Raw genomic sequence first — 19,147 nt, forward strand, 5'->3', positions numbered from 1 at the left:
TCTTTGGGCAAAGGCCAAATTCAGAAAAGTATGCTAACAAGGATATGACAGAATCAGTGACCTGACTATCAAGGGTCAGGCTCTGGCAGCACGTTCCTTCTAGGTGGAAGTAGGTCGGATACCATCTCACTAGAATCCTGGCTCCAGTCCATAAACAGAAAAAGATAGGGTTTGGCATTCCAAGACTTTACATTCACATGGGTTTATTTTTGCTCAGAAGGACTGAGAGTATTGTTCCTGGCACATAGCTTATACCTCTGTCCCCTGAACCCACACATGACAGTAAGAGTTTTGCCAGCAAATTCAGTGGTGCAGAATTCAGCTACGTGAACCTGTTTAATAGACCTTCAGCCAATCCACATTGGAGGCAGTCATCAAGCAGCAAGGGAGAGGGATCAAGCTGCACAAGTCTCTTATTAGTTCATCTATATTTAATTTAAGGAAAAATAGTGTCTATAATTGTTACCATGGGTTTCCACTAAACTGAGGTCAAGCAGTATTTAGCAGCTTATTGTATTTTGGTGTGTGGGGGGGGAAATACCATTTTTATCACAAAACCTCATTCCTTTCTTCTTTCAAGATCTACAGCACTGAAATACCTTCTAAGGAATCAGCTCACACTGATATGCATAATTTAAATCAGAGACTGAAGCTTGCCAATCCACTGTCCTAATTTCAAAGCTTTACTACTTTTTAAGAAGCTGTTGAGGGGAAATAAGGAAGATTTTTTTCAAAACTCTGAAGTACTTTGAGAAAAAAAATAAATAAAAAGCAACCCTGAAGACTAGCATCTATTTCAAACATAGTGTTATCTATCAAAATTTACTGTTTCTCAGTTACATACCCAGACAAGACATTTCAGATTTACAACAAAAGCACATTTTCTACAAAACACATTACAAGGGAAAATAAAAAAATAAACTTCTTAGAACTACTGCCAAAAAGTAATCAAATAATGACATTTCACAAAGAAATAAAAGTTGTATGTTATTACTATCCCCTTTTGTAATGCACTTGGGTTGCAGAATCATTTCAAATATTTAGGTGAAACAGTACTTCATGCCTAAAATGGAAAGATCTGTACACCCTTAACAGAAGCACAGAGAAGGTGATAATGCATTGGGTCTGATTGAAACTGAGCTCATTGCTACAGAGATATACACTACAAAGATGTACAGAAGACAAGTATTTTCCTCAGGGAACAGTACAAGGATTAAGACAAGTGCTGGACTTAGCTTTATATTGAAACTCAACTCAATGACAATATTTAAGTTTTACTGAGATCAAAATTTGGTTTTAACTTTTGAAGTAACATAGCATGAAAAAATACCACTGTCATTTGTTTTCATGTAAATTTAGTATTACATTAGAAAAGGGAAGATAGTTTGGTTTTTTTCAAATGAAGAACAGAATGACAAAGTAAGTTGTAGATCAGTTTAAATACCCAGCATAAAGAAACAAAATTGAGCTTGTTTGGTTGGTTTTTTTTCTTATTAAGTACAGTGTAGCATGCTGGCTTTTATCTGTTTCCATGGCTATCAGGAATTTTCTGAAATACTTCTTTCAGTGACCCTCATAACACCCAAGTCACTCAGGGCTTCTCCTCAGAACACTGTTGCGACGCCTGAGCACAGAAATTAGACAGGAGAAACCTCAGCATCTCTCTAACATGGGGCTAGGAACATATTTGGCTCCAGGAATAACCAGTACAAATAAGTCCAGTATTACTGGGCAAGAGATAAGTGATCCTACTTTAGCAGGAGGGTTGGACCCAATGATCTCTTGAGGACCCTTCCAACCTTTAATATACTGTGATAAGCAGGGTAGGTTCTGGACACATTCCTTTGTCTCCCTGGCTAGACTAATTATACTTATTACAAACTTTGTGAAATTACCAACCATCATTTTTGGTCTGATTTTGCAAGTTTTAAAAGAGATTTTGGCCTTAAGAGACAGGTAACTATATACAATTTTATGCTTTGTACCACAGGGAGCCTTACATGAAGCGACTATCACAGGAAGTTGAATGCAAAAAAAAAGCTTAAATCTGTATCATAACAGAGGCACTTTAAGTATTTTCAATTATTTTGGTTCAATACAAATTCAAATTGGTACTTTGAAAAATGCCTGTCAAATCAGTTTACATTATTTCTGCCAAGTAACTTGGTAAAGGAAATGTTTTAAGAGTTTTAGTTATGGGGCAGCCATTTAACTACACTTAGGAGAAAAAGAATGTGTTGCACTCCTTATCTGAAGGGGTAATTAAATAACTTTCAGTACCATTAATCCTTTATACAGTTTTAGCCTCCATGAAAACACTGAAGTCCTCAGCATCTACATAGTCTTTGTCCCCACAACTAAGTCTATACTGTCCCAAAGCTAGCAACTCTCATTCCTTTCTTTGTAGGACTCCCAGTGAAATATCCTGATTTGAAAAGGGAGTGAGAGGGTCTCAGCAACTGTGAATCAAGCACAGAGGTAGGAAAAGAATCAAACGGAATCAGCCCAATTTACTCATTATACATAACCATTAGTGTCCTGATGCAAAGCCCAGTGAAATAGAGGGAATCATTTTTTCAGCAACTTCCATGTACTTTGGACAAGGCCTTCAGAATTATAAGGCTGGATCAGTACATGTTAAGCTCCAAAGTCCATTTTGAAATCTCATCAGCTGCTTAATTTTTGCTGCTCTTGTGTATTTTGGATAGGATCCCACAATGAACTTTCATTATCAGAGACAGGGATCCAAAATACTTAGTAATAAATGGGATGAAATCCACTAGGATTGGGTTCTAGGCATTGGGAACTGCTATACTGCTAAAGAGGAAATATTAATGGAAGTTGCAAGTAGTCTGCGTCAGTAGGAGTTTAGTCTACGCTGCACAACTGATCAGATTTACAGAATTGAGAGAGCCCTGGATCACCCTTTGTTTAAACACTGTTCACGATGTTCCTAAAATACATAAAACTAAAAACATCCAATAAATGAAACTCAAAACAAAAAGCCACGCTGAACAAAAACAGAACAAAAAGCCCCACAGCGGTGAGAAGCACATGCCAAGTGCTGGCTGATGCACATGATTGCAAATGTTAAGATGGTGTAAAACAAGACTACGTTTAAGAAGCGGATTCATGCAGTTAGCGCTTGTTCACCTGACTGCCCAACAGAATCAGCAGTGGAGAGAGCACTAGTGGACCTGGAATGACGTCGAGAAGCTGCAAGTAGAAGGAATGGCAACACCCACAGGATTAACACACATTTAACCCGAGACAGAAAATGCCACAATCCAAAGGGGATGCGTGTGACCGCTACCAGTAAAGGTGTTTCATAGTGACTGGGAAATGACGCTGTATATGAATGCATAACAGGTACAGTGCAAGCCCCACAGCGACACCTCCGGCTGTGGCTTCCCTTCGTTTCTCCCACGATCATAAACACGATGCACAACAAAACTCATTTTTAACAGTCCCAAACCCAGTGCAGTTCAGCAAAAAAACCACCAGTGCACATCAGTCACGTTCCAGACCCACATATCTGGAAGACAGCCATCATGAGAACGTGAAGCACATAACTACAGAGCAGGATTTAGATGTGTCTGATCTAAACCCCAAAGTGAAGCCATGATGAATGGTTGGGAATTGTGCTTGCAGGTATTTTTCCACAACATTCTAGCCGACGCATAACTAAAAAACATTAACAAAGAAAATGAGTAACCACGTAAGTAGAAAGAGTCATACAGGGAGGTCAGCCAACCACTGCATGTAGGTCTTTGGGTTGGGTTTTTTTTTTTCCAAGTAAACACACGTACACACATATTGTAGCTATCACTACTACTGACAGGCTCTTGCTTTTAACAAAGTTTGCATTCACGTTTCTTGAATCTAAGCAGGTACATCCACAGATAACTGGAATGTGTACATCATACGCCTACTTAGAATCACACATGTATACAATTTGTTAACAGCAATGGAGCACACACATTAGCAGAAGCAAAATACAGCTCCCACTTCAATTTCCAGTTGTCAGCAGCACATCAATCATACAATGCCTTTGGAGTTTTGCCTTTTCAGTTCTTGGATTTAGCATAAAGCAAATGGAAAGCTGGACCAGCCACTTCCAAATTATAGAAATTAGGTTTTTTTCTAAAGATGTTTTCCCTGTGTCTAGCCATGCTATGCTCATCTAGCTCAAAGCAACTGACCCAAGAAACTGATTGCTCATTTGAGCAATTCATCACCACAGACTCACTGAAGGCCTTGCTGCTTTGTTTTGTTACTAGAACTGTCAAGAAAATGAAAAAATAAAGTTTAATCATCCTCTTATACATAATTGACAAAGCCTGTTTGTATATCTGTGTGCAGTAGAACAACTGTAGGTCTCCTGTTCAAGGCAAAGCATTCATAAACAAACATTAATGTTATAAAATATAAATCAGCAAAGAGAATAAAATTTCTTGTCCTAGATGCGAGAACTTGATTAAAAGCATACAGAATATGCAATGGGGTCTTGAACTATGGCGAACACATGCATTTATTCAAGAGAACAATTCCACTGACACCATAACTAACTCATGAAAGATTTGCAGGATCAGTGCAGGATTATAGACTGAACCTCACAATTAAGATTCTAAGCTCACAATTGCATTCTCCCAAGCCATCCGCTGTGCCCTGTGGACGTCACTGCAAGATCAAGGCACAGGAAGAAATAGGAATTATAGGGGGGGGGGCGAAATAAAAGTCATTACGTTTCGGCAAGGAGGCCAAGCGTAGACTGACTCTTCACTGGTGTTTCCTAACTTAAGCAGCAAGACATGTAGTGCATAGACATGCATACCTGCACAGCAGCCCCAAAACAAAGCTGAGCAATTTGCAAGACCAGAATGTCAGTGTTGACACTGACCATAATACTGCTAAGTGCAAGAACCCTGTCATTTATGTAGAGCTGTCTTAAGTAAAATTCACTAATATACACATCAATTTTGCAAGGCACCATGCACAGTAAGGTTGTATAATCTTAGCATTAATATAAGAAAAACTGGGTTCTGGAAATACTGTAATAGAAGCATATTGGCTTGGTTTAAATTGACATATACATAAACTTCTTTCAGATAAAGCAGACACTAGATAATTAAGTTCATGAACATGTTCCAGCTTAAAACATCTCAGTGAAAACACAAGAAAAAAAGACAGTAAGCATTAAGTTGATAGTTCTTCATTACCTTATTATTAACTCATTAATGTATTTCTAGAAATGTATTAATCTTCAGGTACATCAGTATCATAAGCTAAAATAAAATTACCCTCTCCCCACAACAAAGTTTTTTACAAACAAACAGTGTAATAGACATCTGTAACTGAAATTGTATAGTCAGTACAAGTTATGCTCAGTAGTGGTGGTGGTGTACAACACACACCAACAGCAATTCTCCTACACTGCATTTGTTTGTCAGAACAAGGGCTCATGACAGCATTTTCATTAATGTATATTCAATATAACAAAACACAGGACAACGACATAGAATACTGAAAATTTAACGCTGAAATACAGCCTGCTTATACACTTGGGCTGGAGTCAAAAAAACATCTTCATACAAAATTGAAGCTGGGAAAATAACTGCAAAAATGAGCTACTGTGGCATGCCTACTATCCCTTTATAGCCCTGGTATCAAATCAGTTTCATTTAATGAATACAGAGTTCATCTCTTTATCTTCAAGAGCCATGAACCAAGTTCTGAATGCAAAGTTGAACTCTTCCTATTTTTCACCAAAATTTGAGATACAGATAATGCAAACAGATTCATTTAAAATAATGAAGTTTTAGAACCCAAAAGCCTCTTAATATTATCTTGAAGATTCCACTGAAATCAGTGATATTTTTGCAGATGATTTCATATGAATACAACCAGCCTCTGCACTGGTAGCTAAATCAATAATGACAACATCTAAGTTTAAAAATGTTTAAGTAAAGTATATTATTCAAGTATGCAAACCAAATTTTTGCCTATCTGCCTATGTTTTTCATAACCTCTTCTAACTATTGAATTAGAGTTGCAGAATGAAGCCCCAAGTGCTATGTTCCACTTACTATGTCATACACCTATAATTGGTCACTGTGTGCAAAACAGATCTTGTAATATCATTCTTCAGCCCTGATGAAATTTCTAACAGCTTATTTCTCACTTTTAAGACCACATGCACAGCTATGAAATTACTACATAAATGAAGTCTGTCTAGAGATCAACTACATTTCATGTCTGATGACAAACAACTCTCTGATACAAGTAATGTATTTGGTTGAATAGGTGATACGGTATTTGACAAGAAATGTTCAGCATTGAGCATAAACTCCTGCATGGGGCAAGTTCAATGAGATTTTCTATTTGTACTGTACACTTCACCTGCACTTTAATGATGGTTCTTTAAAACCTCAACCTTTCCATCATTTTAGGCTGTTTGAAAAAGTTCCCTACAAAATGAGATGTGCAGCTTGTTAGTTGATGGCTGAGAGGGTCATGTAAAACCCCTAAAAAAAAAAAGTATTTCTATATCTGTTGAAGAATTTAATATAGAAATGATACACTGGTACTGCACTTAGCTGTAAGAAAACCAGAACAAGAATAATTAGTCACTCAACAACAGACTACAGTGCTACCGACTACTTCGCTGTGACCTAGAAAATAAGGCTTGCTCTCCCATCAGTGCTGTAAAGTGAAGCACAGCAGCCCCACACAAGCTGATTTCATGAATCTAAAAATTACAGAAGTGCAAACTAAACTATTTGCCTGCTAACGGTGAAACGCTGAGAACCAGAATTGAAACATGCAGAAGAAAACAGAAAGGAAACAGGGTTGAAAGTGGGGAGCGTGTCAGGAATCCAACAGAGGACAGGGAACAAGCTCATTCCACCTGGTAGGTGGGTCGTGAAAAGGCAATCAGAACAAAGGAAAAAGGGAAAAAAATAGTGATCCTTAAAGCTCCAATGCCTACATGTACTCACCAAGTGGAGGAAAGCCCCGAGCAGGGCTTGTATCTCGACTGCTCTCACGGCTGGTATCACGGCTGCACCCCTGACTCATGCTGGGTCGGGGGATACGACTGCTCCGTGCTAGCATGCAGCATGGAGAGTTTCAGAGAAGGTGAACAAGTTTAATGAGGACAGAAAGCTCAAAGTCAAGTCACATTTCTGTTAGTTACGGTAATTATTACATTAGTAATTATAATTTGCAGCAGGCTGCTCAGGCTCTTTAAAACCAATTACCTTACATGCTGAGCTGTGCTTGTCATGTGAAATTTCAGCAGCATTCAATGTCTGCTCTTTTTCTTAAGCAATCTAAATTTTGTTATTCAAATAGAGCAGGAATCTTCAATCATTAAGGGGAGCTCTACTGTTACAAAACATGCAAAACAGATGAGACTGAAAGAAACCCTTACAGAATAATTTTTTCCTTAATCATAAGATAAACACTCTTCTAGAACACAGCAGCAGGTCAAAGCAGTCACAACACTAACATGCTATTTTTACACAGATTTGCCTTTCACAAGAATAGCTTAGCCACAAACAAATACCCTAAGGAAAAAAAAAGATGTATTGTACAGGCTGGCAGATTTCTGCAATGAAAGATACTGGGAAAAGACATTTAGAACCTGCATACCCAAAAGATGGGTTAAAAAGTGGTTTGAATTTTAGGACAGCAGCAGCTCCAAATCTAACTCCTGCTCCTCAAACACTTCTAAAACATAAGCGTTCTCAAGGGGAGCTTTAAACTATGTGCCTTGACAAAATCCTACATCAACAAGACTCTTATCTTTGGTGCTACAGCTATCAAGTGTTCAATTTCCCCACAGTCTAATAATAAGGCTCCTGTCTATCAGCTGTACCAAGGGACCTCATCATATCCATGCTCTTCATTTGGCCAAATGCAAAGTAGAAGAGAGAACTAAGCTGCTTTTGTAAGTTAAAAAAAATCAATCCCATTGGCTTTAGCTGAAGTTTTGTCCAAGTAGGAAAAAACAGAACTAGGCCCTTAGAAGGTTGCTTAGCACCAAGGATTTAACAACTTCTTCCTATACAAAAGATTTTATTATTAAAAAAATTATCATTTTGGGTGCTCTACAACTGGATTGTTCCTTTGCAAATTCTGTGTCAGTGTGATATGAAAGGTGTTTACAGAAAGTTATTAAATAAGCTTTATACTCAGTAAAGAATACAGTGTTTTCTTAGGTAAAAGAATAGCACCTAGCTGTCATGAATTCATCTTAAAGTTCATGTCCAACAAAAGATTCACTTTGCTGTCTTGAAAAGGCAGTAGCATGTTTTAAGTGTTCAGGACAAGCTTTTAAAGAATTTTCTTATGCACAGAAGAAAACCTAACCTGCCATCTTTGATGACAAAGTAGCAGAGGCACATATGCCTAACAAACCTGCTTTATACTAATACTTTTACAGTATCCTTACATTTATAAAACCAGTGCCATTTGCATGCTGCAGAGTATGTCTATTCTTATAAATCTGTGTTGGCTTGTATACAGCATTTAAATGCCTAGACTCAAGATAATGAAATTCCCCTGCGGTGCTTTTCTAGGCTTGTACACACTGGGTATATTAGTACTTTCAGGCAAACCAGCAGAGAACAAAGTAGAAACTTTCATATTTAGGCTTTAAAATTAATATACAGACTGCTGCCTGACTCTTGGTTTGTTAATCCCTCCCAGTTTTGCAAAACCAGTTTGTTAAAACCCTCCCAGTTTTGCAAAACCAAGCTCATAGCTCTCACACGAATTAATGGTGCTGATGATTGCCCTTTGATGTCAGAAAACACAAGATTGACCAAGTTGATTAGATAATTATAATGTCTAAAGCCTGAGTCAGCTAGATGGTCTTATATTAAATAAAACAGACTAAATGACATGAACTGGATGAAATTATGGTCCATGAGTGAAATAATCCCACCTCAGATATACACAGGAAAAAAGCTGACAGGTGAACTGCAAGTAAAAGTAACACTCTAAAGTCTTCCACAAATACTTGCTTGAAACTGAAGATTGCTTGAAAGCAAGCTTCTCATTCTTGGGTCTCATGCTTACATGTAAATAATGGCAGCCTTCACATCAGGTGTGCACAAGCATTCATTTCTCTTGAATTTTCTCAAGCACAGAAAATCTGTCAATCTTTTCTATAGCATAACCCTACTAAAACCAGCACAAGTTCTTTAGAGAGGGAGAGATATGAATGATTAAATTAATGGATGCACAAAGTACATTCTCATCCCATAACAGCTAACAGCAGCAGAATGACGAAATGCACTTTAACGGCATGAGAACAGAATAGTAAGGACAATGCCACAAATGAAGCACAACACTGACTGCACAAACAGAGCATCCAAAACACAAACACCGAGTACTTCATGACTAAAGGTCAAATAAAATATTTGTGTGTTACTGGATACAAGGAAGAAAAAATAAAAAGAATGGATTAAAAAGAACTGAATGATGAATCTGTTGTGGACTCCCAGGCACCTGCCTCACCACTTCTTACTGCTCTGCTGTGCAGGGAAAATTTGATATTATCTGCTCGGAGTACTCTCTTAGGGCATTGCCAGTAGTAAGGGCCAAGACTGCTGTCATTAGACAAGCCTCTCATACTCTCACAGCCTGTCTTAGCAGAAAAGGCAGTGAAGACAGACATACATCAGTTTCAGAGTTCCCAATCCCCCAAAATTGGAAAGAAACTTAAGTACATTAATAACAAAACTGATTTTAAGAAGCAGGCAGGACAAAATCAGACAGCATGCCTGCAGACATCCCTGGACTGAGAGCCTAGAACAGGACAAGCAACTGTGCAACACAATCTGCTGAGCACCCAACAGAATTAACTTCAAGCAGAAAAGCCTCCAATCCATGGGACATCACCTTTTTTCAGGTTATGTCCTTCAAGAGAGCCAGATTAATTTTGAGATGAAGTGGACTATACTCTCCCTTGCCCAGGAGGGTACCACCGCTAGGAGATCTTCACTGAGCAGACAGCAAGGCAAGCTTAAAACAGAGAATCACCACAAAGAGCCATATAGGTGATCCCACAGGAACTCAGCATGCCCAATGGACCTTGCTGTGCTGCCCCCTGAAAAATAATTTACTACTTTAAGGCATCCAGCATACAGAATGAACTTACTTCATGGTCATCATGGAAATCTAAGTTAGCAGATAGATACTGATGCTAACAGGCATCCATATGCAGAGGCTCTATTAGCTTGCTACTGTCCTAGAAGGGCCTGAAAAACTCCAGTGAATGATTCCTGTGTGAAGTCCAACAGCATGCAGGTACCTATACTGTGCTTAATCTTGCCACAAAGCATTGGTCCAGCTTCAACTTCCAGTCAACCTTGCAAAAAGTACACACCAATGGATGAATTATGAAGAGAATCCAGGAATTACCCATTTCTAACCACCTGATCTGCATGATGATTCAACACCTGCTGCACTGCAACATGACTGCAGAATTAAGAGATGTTTCAGCCCAAGGGATAAGCACATATGGATCAAATAAATAATCCCACAAAGCCTCAAATATTGCATATACATAGGATTATCATCTCTGATCAAACACCTTCTTGAACTGGACTCTGAAAAAGTCCAGCAACATGTTCAGGATCAAGGTGAGTGGGAGTCTAATGAAATGAACAAATGAAAAAAAAAAAAAGTCAAGCGAAGATAGGGACTGAAGCAACACAATAAGCAAGCATAAAATACTGTTAGCTACTATGGTATCAAGTAAAAAATACAATGTAATAATGGTATACAAGATCCAATAAAGAAACTGAATTTCTGCAACTGAGTAGTAAAGGCAACAAGTGTCAGACTCCACAGCTCCCCTAACAGCCCAAAAGAACAGGCTGTGGCCATTAACCAGCTGTGGTGGTAAGAACTCACAATAGGTCTGTCAGAGCTCTCTCCCACTCCCAAAGAACAAGCATTGACTGTGCTCACAGGGAGAACACCAGAGCAACGAGAAATAAATTACACTTCCAAAAGAACTCAAGGCTCCCGTAATACACCTGAAAGCAGGCAACCCAAGAGCGAGGATTTTACACAAGGCAATTTTCCTTTAGATGCTTGAGACTGTTTCAAATGAGACCACATAACGTGACAATCAGCTTAAGCACGTGATGGTGCTATCCATCATTCTACGTTTCCTCTTAGAAAACAACATCCTTCTGCAGAGCGTTAGCAGAACAAGTACCTCTAATATGTGGGAGACAATTTGCATTTTAAAAGCAATGAACAGAACAGCACAATGTATTCAATAGAGAGACCATAAAACAGATCAGACATCAGAAGAACTTTGAATTTGGAAAAATAATCACACTGAGCATGCAACATTTTTTATGAATCATAACAGCATGTGCACTCAGGTGCTTGCCATTCATTTCAATATACTCGAAGAGTGAATATTTCTCTGTTAACACTCTAAATAGAATAAGTAGCTTGAATGTAAAATACAGTTGCTAAGGGTATAGTTAAAAAAAAATTAATAGACAACAGTAGGGCTAAAATATCAATAAATTTCAAACTACTAAATAAGATTCTTCAGACACATCCAATATTTTAGCAATGGTATTTAACGTGCTCTTCCTCTACATATGCTTCAGACTTATGAAAAGATTTCCATTTAAAAAATGAAGGCAATATTCATTTGTTCAAACAGCACAAGAACTTTTCACTACAACTGAGAGACACAAGTTCATATATAATGATGCTTACTTACCTCACTTTAAAAAAACAGAGCCTGCTGATGAATTTGAAACTAAAAACTGTTATAGACTATTTATATGATAGTCACTGAGGCAAGACTATTGGAAGGAGAACAACTGAAGGCTAAAACATCATCTTAGAAAGTGGCTCCAAGATATTAAGGGTAAGAGAAGCAAACCATTTAAGCTGCAAAATCTCCAAAAGTAATCCAAGAAGGTGGTTTTTGCCCTTGATGCCAACTGACTGTAAAGAGTGCTCAACTCATTTAGGACTAAGCTGCTGATGTCAAATGCAGTATTTTTGCTCTGATGGTTATTCACACCAACTGGTTTTTGCTGCCTGATCTAATAACATCACTCATGTTGAATTTCAAACAGAAGACATCTCATGACATCTTTAGGCCTACTTTGAAACTGTAGAAATCTGGAAAAGTTAAAATTACTCTCCTACAAACCACAAATCACATTAACTTGTCAGATGAACAACTCAGAAAAATAGCCATAACACATGAACAGTTTCCCTAGTCAACAGGAAAGTCTCTCCCTCCGGTACACTGGTTAGTATATCAATGCAGTCACTATTCTTACCTAGTCCTATTCTGCTGGGACTCGTCTCTCGACTGCATCCCTGACTCCGAGGGATCTTGCTGCGCTTCTCTGAAGATGATGGCACCTGCTGGACTCTGGATGTTCCACCACTCAGGCCACCATAGGCGCTTCCTAACAGCTTACCCGGAGAACTGGATCGGCTACCAGCTAGAAGAGAGTAAGGAAAGAAACAGATTAGTCCCCCCTGCGAGATTTCAAATGTTGTAACACAATAAGCTCTAAAACTTTGATTGTAATCACTCGAAACTGGAAGTGTTCCCCATGGACTTTTGAGGAAGACTGAAGAAAGCCCACGGACAATAAACACTGACATCAGCAACCCTGCATATATATACGAACCATGATGCCCAGCTGAGATCAAAACCAAAGCAGACACTGCAGTGTATGAATACCCCAGCTGACTTTAAGCAAGCTTGTGGAGGTGCCAGGAGCAGTCTTGCTGCAGCAGCATGGAATTCACAAGCTGCTTCACCTCCCTGAAGGAACATGAATTAGTCTATGTGAAAAGCTGAGCTGCAGTATACTGGCTTCTGGCACAGGTAACTGCTGCAAAGAAGCTCAGGCATTATCATGCCACACTGCAGCACTAGTATTGCTTTCCTGCAATAATTTACTGAGGGGAAATTAAAAAAACCTCCAACATCTCAACAGCAGCAGATCCACACAATAAAAGATAACACAAATAAACCTGTCACATTTGTAGAGGTGCTGGCTTACTTCTGTCTGATTGGGTAAACATGACTTATTTGGTTTTCAGCTGGAGAACATTTTTAGCACACTAAGTATTTGGCCTGTTTTATTTTCTTTTGTCTGTTTGATTAGTCCATGGCAAGTTGAATTTTCTTTTAAGCTACATTGTTTGCAAGACTATGGTGGTTTGGGGCTATGCCTTTAAAATTTAGTTACAGATTTTGAGTAGAAAAGTAGGAAAACAGAAATAAATCACTATTGGGTGTAAAAAGGAAACCAAAAGATTATTCTAAACAAATTCATTGGGTAAATATCTGGAATAAGAAGAGCTGTACCATAACTATTCTCCCTTTGTTCTTCTCTTCTATCTCAGCTGTTTTACTTTGCTTGGGAGCGAGAACCTGTGTGCTTTGGCTGACCTTGGCTAAGTCTAACCCGCTGCTTCTCTCTCTGCTCCTTTCTTTTGTGGGATGGGGGAGGTGAGGGGGGGCAGTGGAATGGCTTTCCCAGTCTCTTGACCAGGGTGGGTTTTTTTGTGTTGTTTGCTAATTGTAACTATCTGTAAATATTGTAAATACTGTATATTTTGTACATATTCATTGCATTCCATTGTAGAGTGTAGTTTTTGCTTGTAAATACAGCTTCATTTGCTTCTAACTGAGTTGGTCTGGCAAAGTTAATGTTGGGGGGAAACTTCAACCCACCACACAAAACAGTCTACTAACCAAGATTTATTGACATATTTACATTCCAGCTGCAGAATATACTCCTATCTGAAATAGTCTTCACTCAAGAGCTGGTAGTACTTTTTTAAATATTTAATTATTTTTTTTTGTCTGTGTATTTTCATTTGGTAAGTTGTTCAAGATTAAGTAGCTTAAAGGTAATCATAAGGAACTGTGAGAGTAATAATAGATTCAACACACTACTTTGTGGTGCTGGCTGCACACCCCCCACACACACCCTCCCCCAAAAGTGAGAATATTTGTGAGAGATGCCAGTCTCTCACACAGTATCCACACCCTAAAAGCCTAGGCTCCTCTCAGTTACACTGCTGCAATCTCACTGATGTCAGCAGGGTTGCACTGAAATAACTGTCAGAATTTACGACCTGGGATTTAAGCTTCAGCAATGAGCCGGCTTCAATATGCAGAATGTACACTTACCATGTTTGGTTACTAAGAAAAAGCAAAATCACTTGCTGTACACATTTGGAGTTATGACTATAAATAAATGCCTTTCAAGTCTCAGGAGAGAGTGAGTGAAGCTAAAAGCTTAGCAGTTAAAAAAACGTGAAGGAAATAATGTAAGAAAACAAGAAAGGGAAAATGTTTCTTACCACCAGCAGGATTAGCTGATCTGGATCCTTGATTATGAGGGCAGACCAAAGGACAGGCAAAAAGTGGATTAAAAGACAGCAAGACAATACAGCGTTCAGCATGCGGTTTATGTTATACACAATACAGACAGATTTATTTACAAACAAAAAGCCTCTGCAGAACCCAGTGAGTTAACCTGCAGATGGGACTACATTTCCCAAGGCTGATCACCTGCTTAATTAAATGTCAACCAACACACCAAGACACAAGTTCTGCTCTAAATTACACCCCAGCCCAGTCTGCAAAATAACAACTGGATTATCCACTGCATGGCTATGGAGTATTGTCTCCATTTAATATTTGAAGTAGTAAATTATTTCAAGCAATGTTTGGCTTAACGATAAAGATCACATATGGATGGGCTAGGTTGGAAATAGGATTCAGCAAACTAGATCAAGGCAGCAGGTTTAGATATGACCACCCTGAAGCTTTTAGACATACTCTATAAAAAACATCCTAAGTCCATGATGTTTGAAAGCTCTGGATATCCAACTATTCTTTAAATACTATTGAGACATGCCTCATCTGGTCTGATGATTTTTTACCCAACTAAGTTCAAGAAAAAAGGTCATCTCTGCTTCAAATAATTTTTAGCTTTAAAACTGAAGAAATCAATTTAGATCAACATAACTAAGTCCAAATTCCTTCATGACCTCAGGGTAAAGATTTCCATTTGGCCTTATCCCCTCTCTTCAGCTATAAACTGCTTCTCCATCCTCCCAGCATGACAGAGCAAAGCAATGAAAGAATGAACAGAAAAGGGTTTTTAAATAGGGGCACAAAGCAAGACAAGTTCTCAGAACAAAGAGGTCTTTCCACACATCCCATCTCTTGTTACCTACAAGCTTAAAGGTCCTCAAAACATAAGTGGCTTTCTCCCTCCAATTCCTTTTAAAGTTTGAGTGACAAACTCTCCTTAGATACACATGACAAATATGCAGCAGCAACACCATATGTGCAGCCCCTAGGGGAAAACCCAGCCTTGCCAGGAAGCCAGAGAGCACACGTGTCATGTGAATCAAAGAGCAGAACCATTTTCCCCACACCTACACTAAATAGGTAATGTCCTATATTAAATTGATGCCAAATTGCATTAACTTTACACAGCTCACATGTTACACGTACAGAAATACAGTCACATAAGCAGAAGCTTGGCAGGGCAAGAACCCAGGACAGCAGTCAGCTACAGATACAGAGGGTGTCTCAGTGGGACCCAGGGCAAATTATTCAGTACTAAACATCACAGCAAATGAAAATCTACTGTACAACTGGTTAAAGAAAAAAAAAGAAGGCAGCAACTAAAGCACTCAGATTTGGGGCTCTATTTGTCACCAACAGCACACACTGGTTGAGGGGGATTTGCTTTGTTACGTGTCCAAACGAGTGAGCCCAATCCTCAGCTGATGCTACTACAGTTCAAGAGAAATGCATTAATAACTATTTGTCATGTTCCCCCAGAAATAAAACACTTCTTACGCTGGGACTGGGAAACTACTTTAGCCCGGCTGCGGCCTCGGGTATCAGCAGGCGTTGAGGTGATGCTTGTGGCACTGCCAGAGCTCTGTCTCCTTGTACGAATCCGACCTGGAGGAACACAAAGACAATCAGTCAGACTGTTAACAGCTTTCTTCCAAAGGCAGCAGCGTCTAACACGCTGTTCTGTGCTTGCAGAGTTGCCGTACACACAATTAACCAGAATAAAGAAAGAATTTTACAGGCAGAGGCAACATCTTTTATTAGACTGGCTGAGACACAGGAGAGGGAGTGGAAACAAAAACTTGCTTTCTGCAATTCTATCAGCCAGTTTAATTAAAAAACATTACCTCTCTATAGCCTTTGCTTCTGTTCTACAGTAGCTTCTTTACAAAGGATCAACAAGTAAAATTTCAGTCTCCTAAATGCTGCTTCCTACATCAAATTATTACTTTCTGACAAGGCGATCGCCCTTTCAGAGACAGGTGTGACAGCTGCCCCCACAAATTCCATCCCTGGGATTTCCAGTTAGCAGCTTGGTGCTTTATATCCTGCTCTACACACGCAGGCTGGCATACACTACTGGGACAGGCTGTTGATGCAGCCTGACTACCCTTTTATTTCAGTCTCATTGAATTTTCCCTGCTGTTTACAGATACCTCATATTTATCCTGAGATCAGTGTAACTTTACTTGTAATGGACAGAGTCCCATTTAACACAATCAACACTGTGGAAAAATGATTGTGTCTCTCCTCTTTATTTAAGTGGAGAATAGCTAGACAGTCTCAGTGTGTTCTTGGTCTTTTTGCTGTCCTCTGCTTATGAAAGTCACGGAAATTTGAGCTAGAAAAGCTTACAGGGTCATCAGTTCATCCCCTTCCTGGGGCAGGGCTGATTCCTACAGAATGTTCTTTCCAGTGCTTAAGCTTCAATTATCTGTCTCTAGTTAATGGGAAAGAAATGATAATTAAGAGCAACACAAAGAAAGCCTCCATCAGTACTTTTCAACAACTCAGGTCTCAGCCAAATCTGAAGCTGTTTCTCAGGACTCATGCCAGCGACAGCCTGCATTCAGAGGATGACTTCAAGTTTCAGGCACAATAATAAAAGGGAAAAAACCCGAACACAACAAGTAAGAGAAGAGTCTAGACAACTGCACCCACTGGTTGTAGATACTCATCTCCTGCCCTTTGTCTCCTCCATAAGCATACAGAGAAATATGAACAGATACACACTTCCCATCCCCCCAAAATAAACAAAACCACTTCACATGAGGTATACATGCAGGACAAGACAATGGTAAGCAGCCCAAGCTGAACAGATCAAGAGCTTCGTCCTCCTCTAAGCTCCCAAAATATTTATAATATGGTCTGAAAGTTTGTGATACACACACAATAATAAAGATGTTAATTTTGATAAAGAAAGCCTAGATGTTTTTGCAGGGGGGGAAAAAAGCCTAGACGAGAGCTGTATTTCAAGCCTCTTCACCAGCACCTAGTTCTAAGATAGCTCAGTAGGGAAGATACAGGTATCAACACTCCAACAATGGTTTGGACATGACACATAGAAGAAATCACTATGATGAAACTAGCAAAACATAAATGAACCACTTTTTACCTACTGGCTCAACTAAAGTTCTGAGAACATCTACATGGGTGCAATGGTCTGCTAAGCAAGTGAAAACAACGGGAGACAAAGAGTTGTGTCTTGCACAGGAGGAACAGGATCCATGCATGATATTGGCTTTCTCATCCTTCTAAAAAGGTTGACAAGCATTTGAACTTCACTGGACTTGAACTGTTTTTTTCATACAGGTAACTAAGCTTACTTGCAAGTAAAAAATATCTCTAAATACCTGACTCAAAGCTTCTCTTCAAGAAAAAAGGTTAAGATTTTTCCTCTCCAAGTTAAATTTTTAGCTCTAAACCAAAAAAAAGTTACCAACTGAAAGTCAAAATTACTTTAGACAGATCTGTGTGAGACAGTCAACCTGTGCAGAAATCTGGGATATTTCCTATGTTAACTTATCTTCACACACATGCACTTTTAAATTCACAGAATTATAGAATCATTATGGTTGAAAAAGACCTCCTAAGATCATCAAGTCTAACCGCCAGCCCAACACCACCATGTTCCCTCACCGTGTCCCCAGAGTACCACATGTACACATTTTTTTAACACCTCCAGGGATGGTGACTCCACCACCCCTCTGGGAAGCCTGTTTCAGTGCCCAACCACTCTTTTTGTACAGACATTTTTCCCAATATCCAATCCAAACTTCCCATGGAGGGAAGGACTGTCGCTTTTTACCTGGGAGAAGACCCCAACAGTCACACCTCACTACAAGCTCCGTTCAGGTACTTGTACAGAGCAAGAAGGTCTCCCTTAAGCCTCCTCCAGGCCTAACAACCCCAATTCCCTCAGCTACTCCTCATAAGACTTGTTCCCTAGACCCTTCACCAGCTTCATTACCCTTACTCTGGACATGCTCCAGCAACTTCATGTCTTAACTGAATAAAGCATTTGAGGTGCAGACTCACCAGTGTCAAGTCTTGTGATTTGCCCTACAATAGTAGTGTAAGATGAATCAGTATTTGTCTGGATTGAAAATATCAATACTTTAATATATATTATACTGACTACAGCATGTATATCTAGAGTTCACCTCCAGAATGCAAACACCTCTACTATATTCCCTTGAGAACTTCATCTGCAAATAACAGTCTGTATATATATCAAAGAGCTATTTGCATATAGGACTATTTGTGTGGCTTCCTCTCTATCACTCTACCCAAGACAGAAAAACTAATTTCAAGCAGAAATGGAAATAACACATCAAATAAGCTATTCAGGCTTTTTTGTTGTTCTTAAACTGAAGCAAACACTTCCCCTCCCAAAATTTCTTTGCTTTCAAGTGGGTTTGTTTCCATATCTAGCTCAAACTGCAGATGTAGCAATTTGTATTTCATAACCATTATTTTTCTGTGGTTTTCAAAATAATTACAGCACAACTGCTGCACAATTACTGACAAGAGCAGTAGGGCAAAGGAACAGATAAAGACTGCCCCAATTAGTTTTCCAAAAAAGCCCTTGATCTAAATTTGACATGAGACACATTGCTCTTGGTACAGAAAGTATTTTGAAAGTTTCCACACAAATGCCTTCTGTTTTGAAACCATTTGTGAGGTTTTGTAGGAGGTTTTGGTTTTAGTTAAGATTACTGTTGGGTTTACAACAATCAATGGATT

The 19,147-nt window shown here is 39.0% G+C and overlaps 1 protein-coding gene across 1 annotated transcript in view; it reads right to left on the reverse strand.

Moving 5' to 3' along the window:
* Positions 1-19,147, reverse strand: part of CLASP1 (cytoplasmic linker associated protein 1) — a 174,559-nt gene that overhangs the window by 58,201 nt on the left and 97,211 nt on the right. Inside the window, exons 20-23 of the mRNA XM_068138978.1 lie at positions 15,902-16,009; positions 14,386-14,412; positions 12,336-12,503; positions 6,999-7,106 (exon numbers count right to left, since the gene is read on the reverse strand). Of these exons, the coding sequence (XP_067995079.1) occupies positions 6,999-7,106; positions 12,336-12,503; positions 14,386-14,412; positions 15,902-16,009 (411 nt within the window). The remainder of the gene's footprint in view (positions 1-6,998; positions 7,107-12,335; positions 12,504-14,385; positions 14,413-15,901; positions 16,010-19,147) is intronic.

This window comes from Melanerpes formicivorus, unplaced genomic scaffold (genome assembly GCF_026170545.1).
Source record: "Melanerpes formicivorus ecotype bairdi unplaced genomic scaffold, bMelFor1.0.p_v2 SCAF_5, whole genome shotgun sequence".
Lineage (NCBI taxonomy): Eukaryota > Metazoa > Chordata > Aves > Piciformes > Picidae > Melanerpes > Melanerpes formicivorus.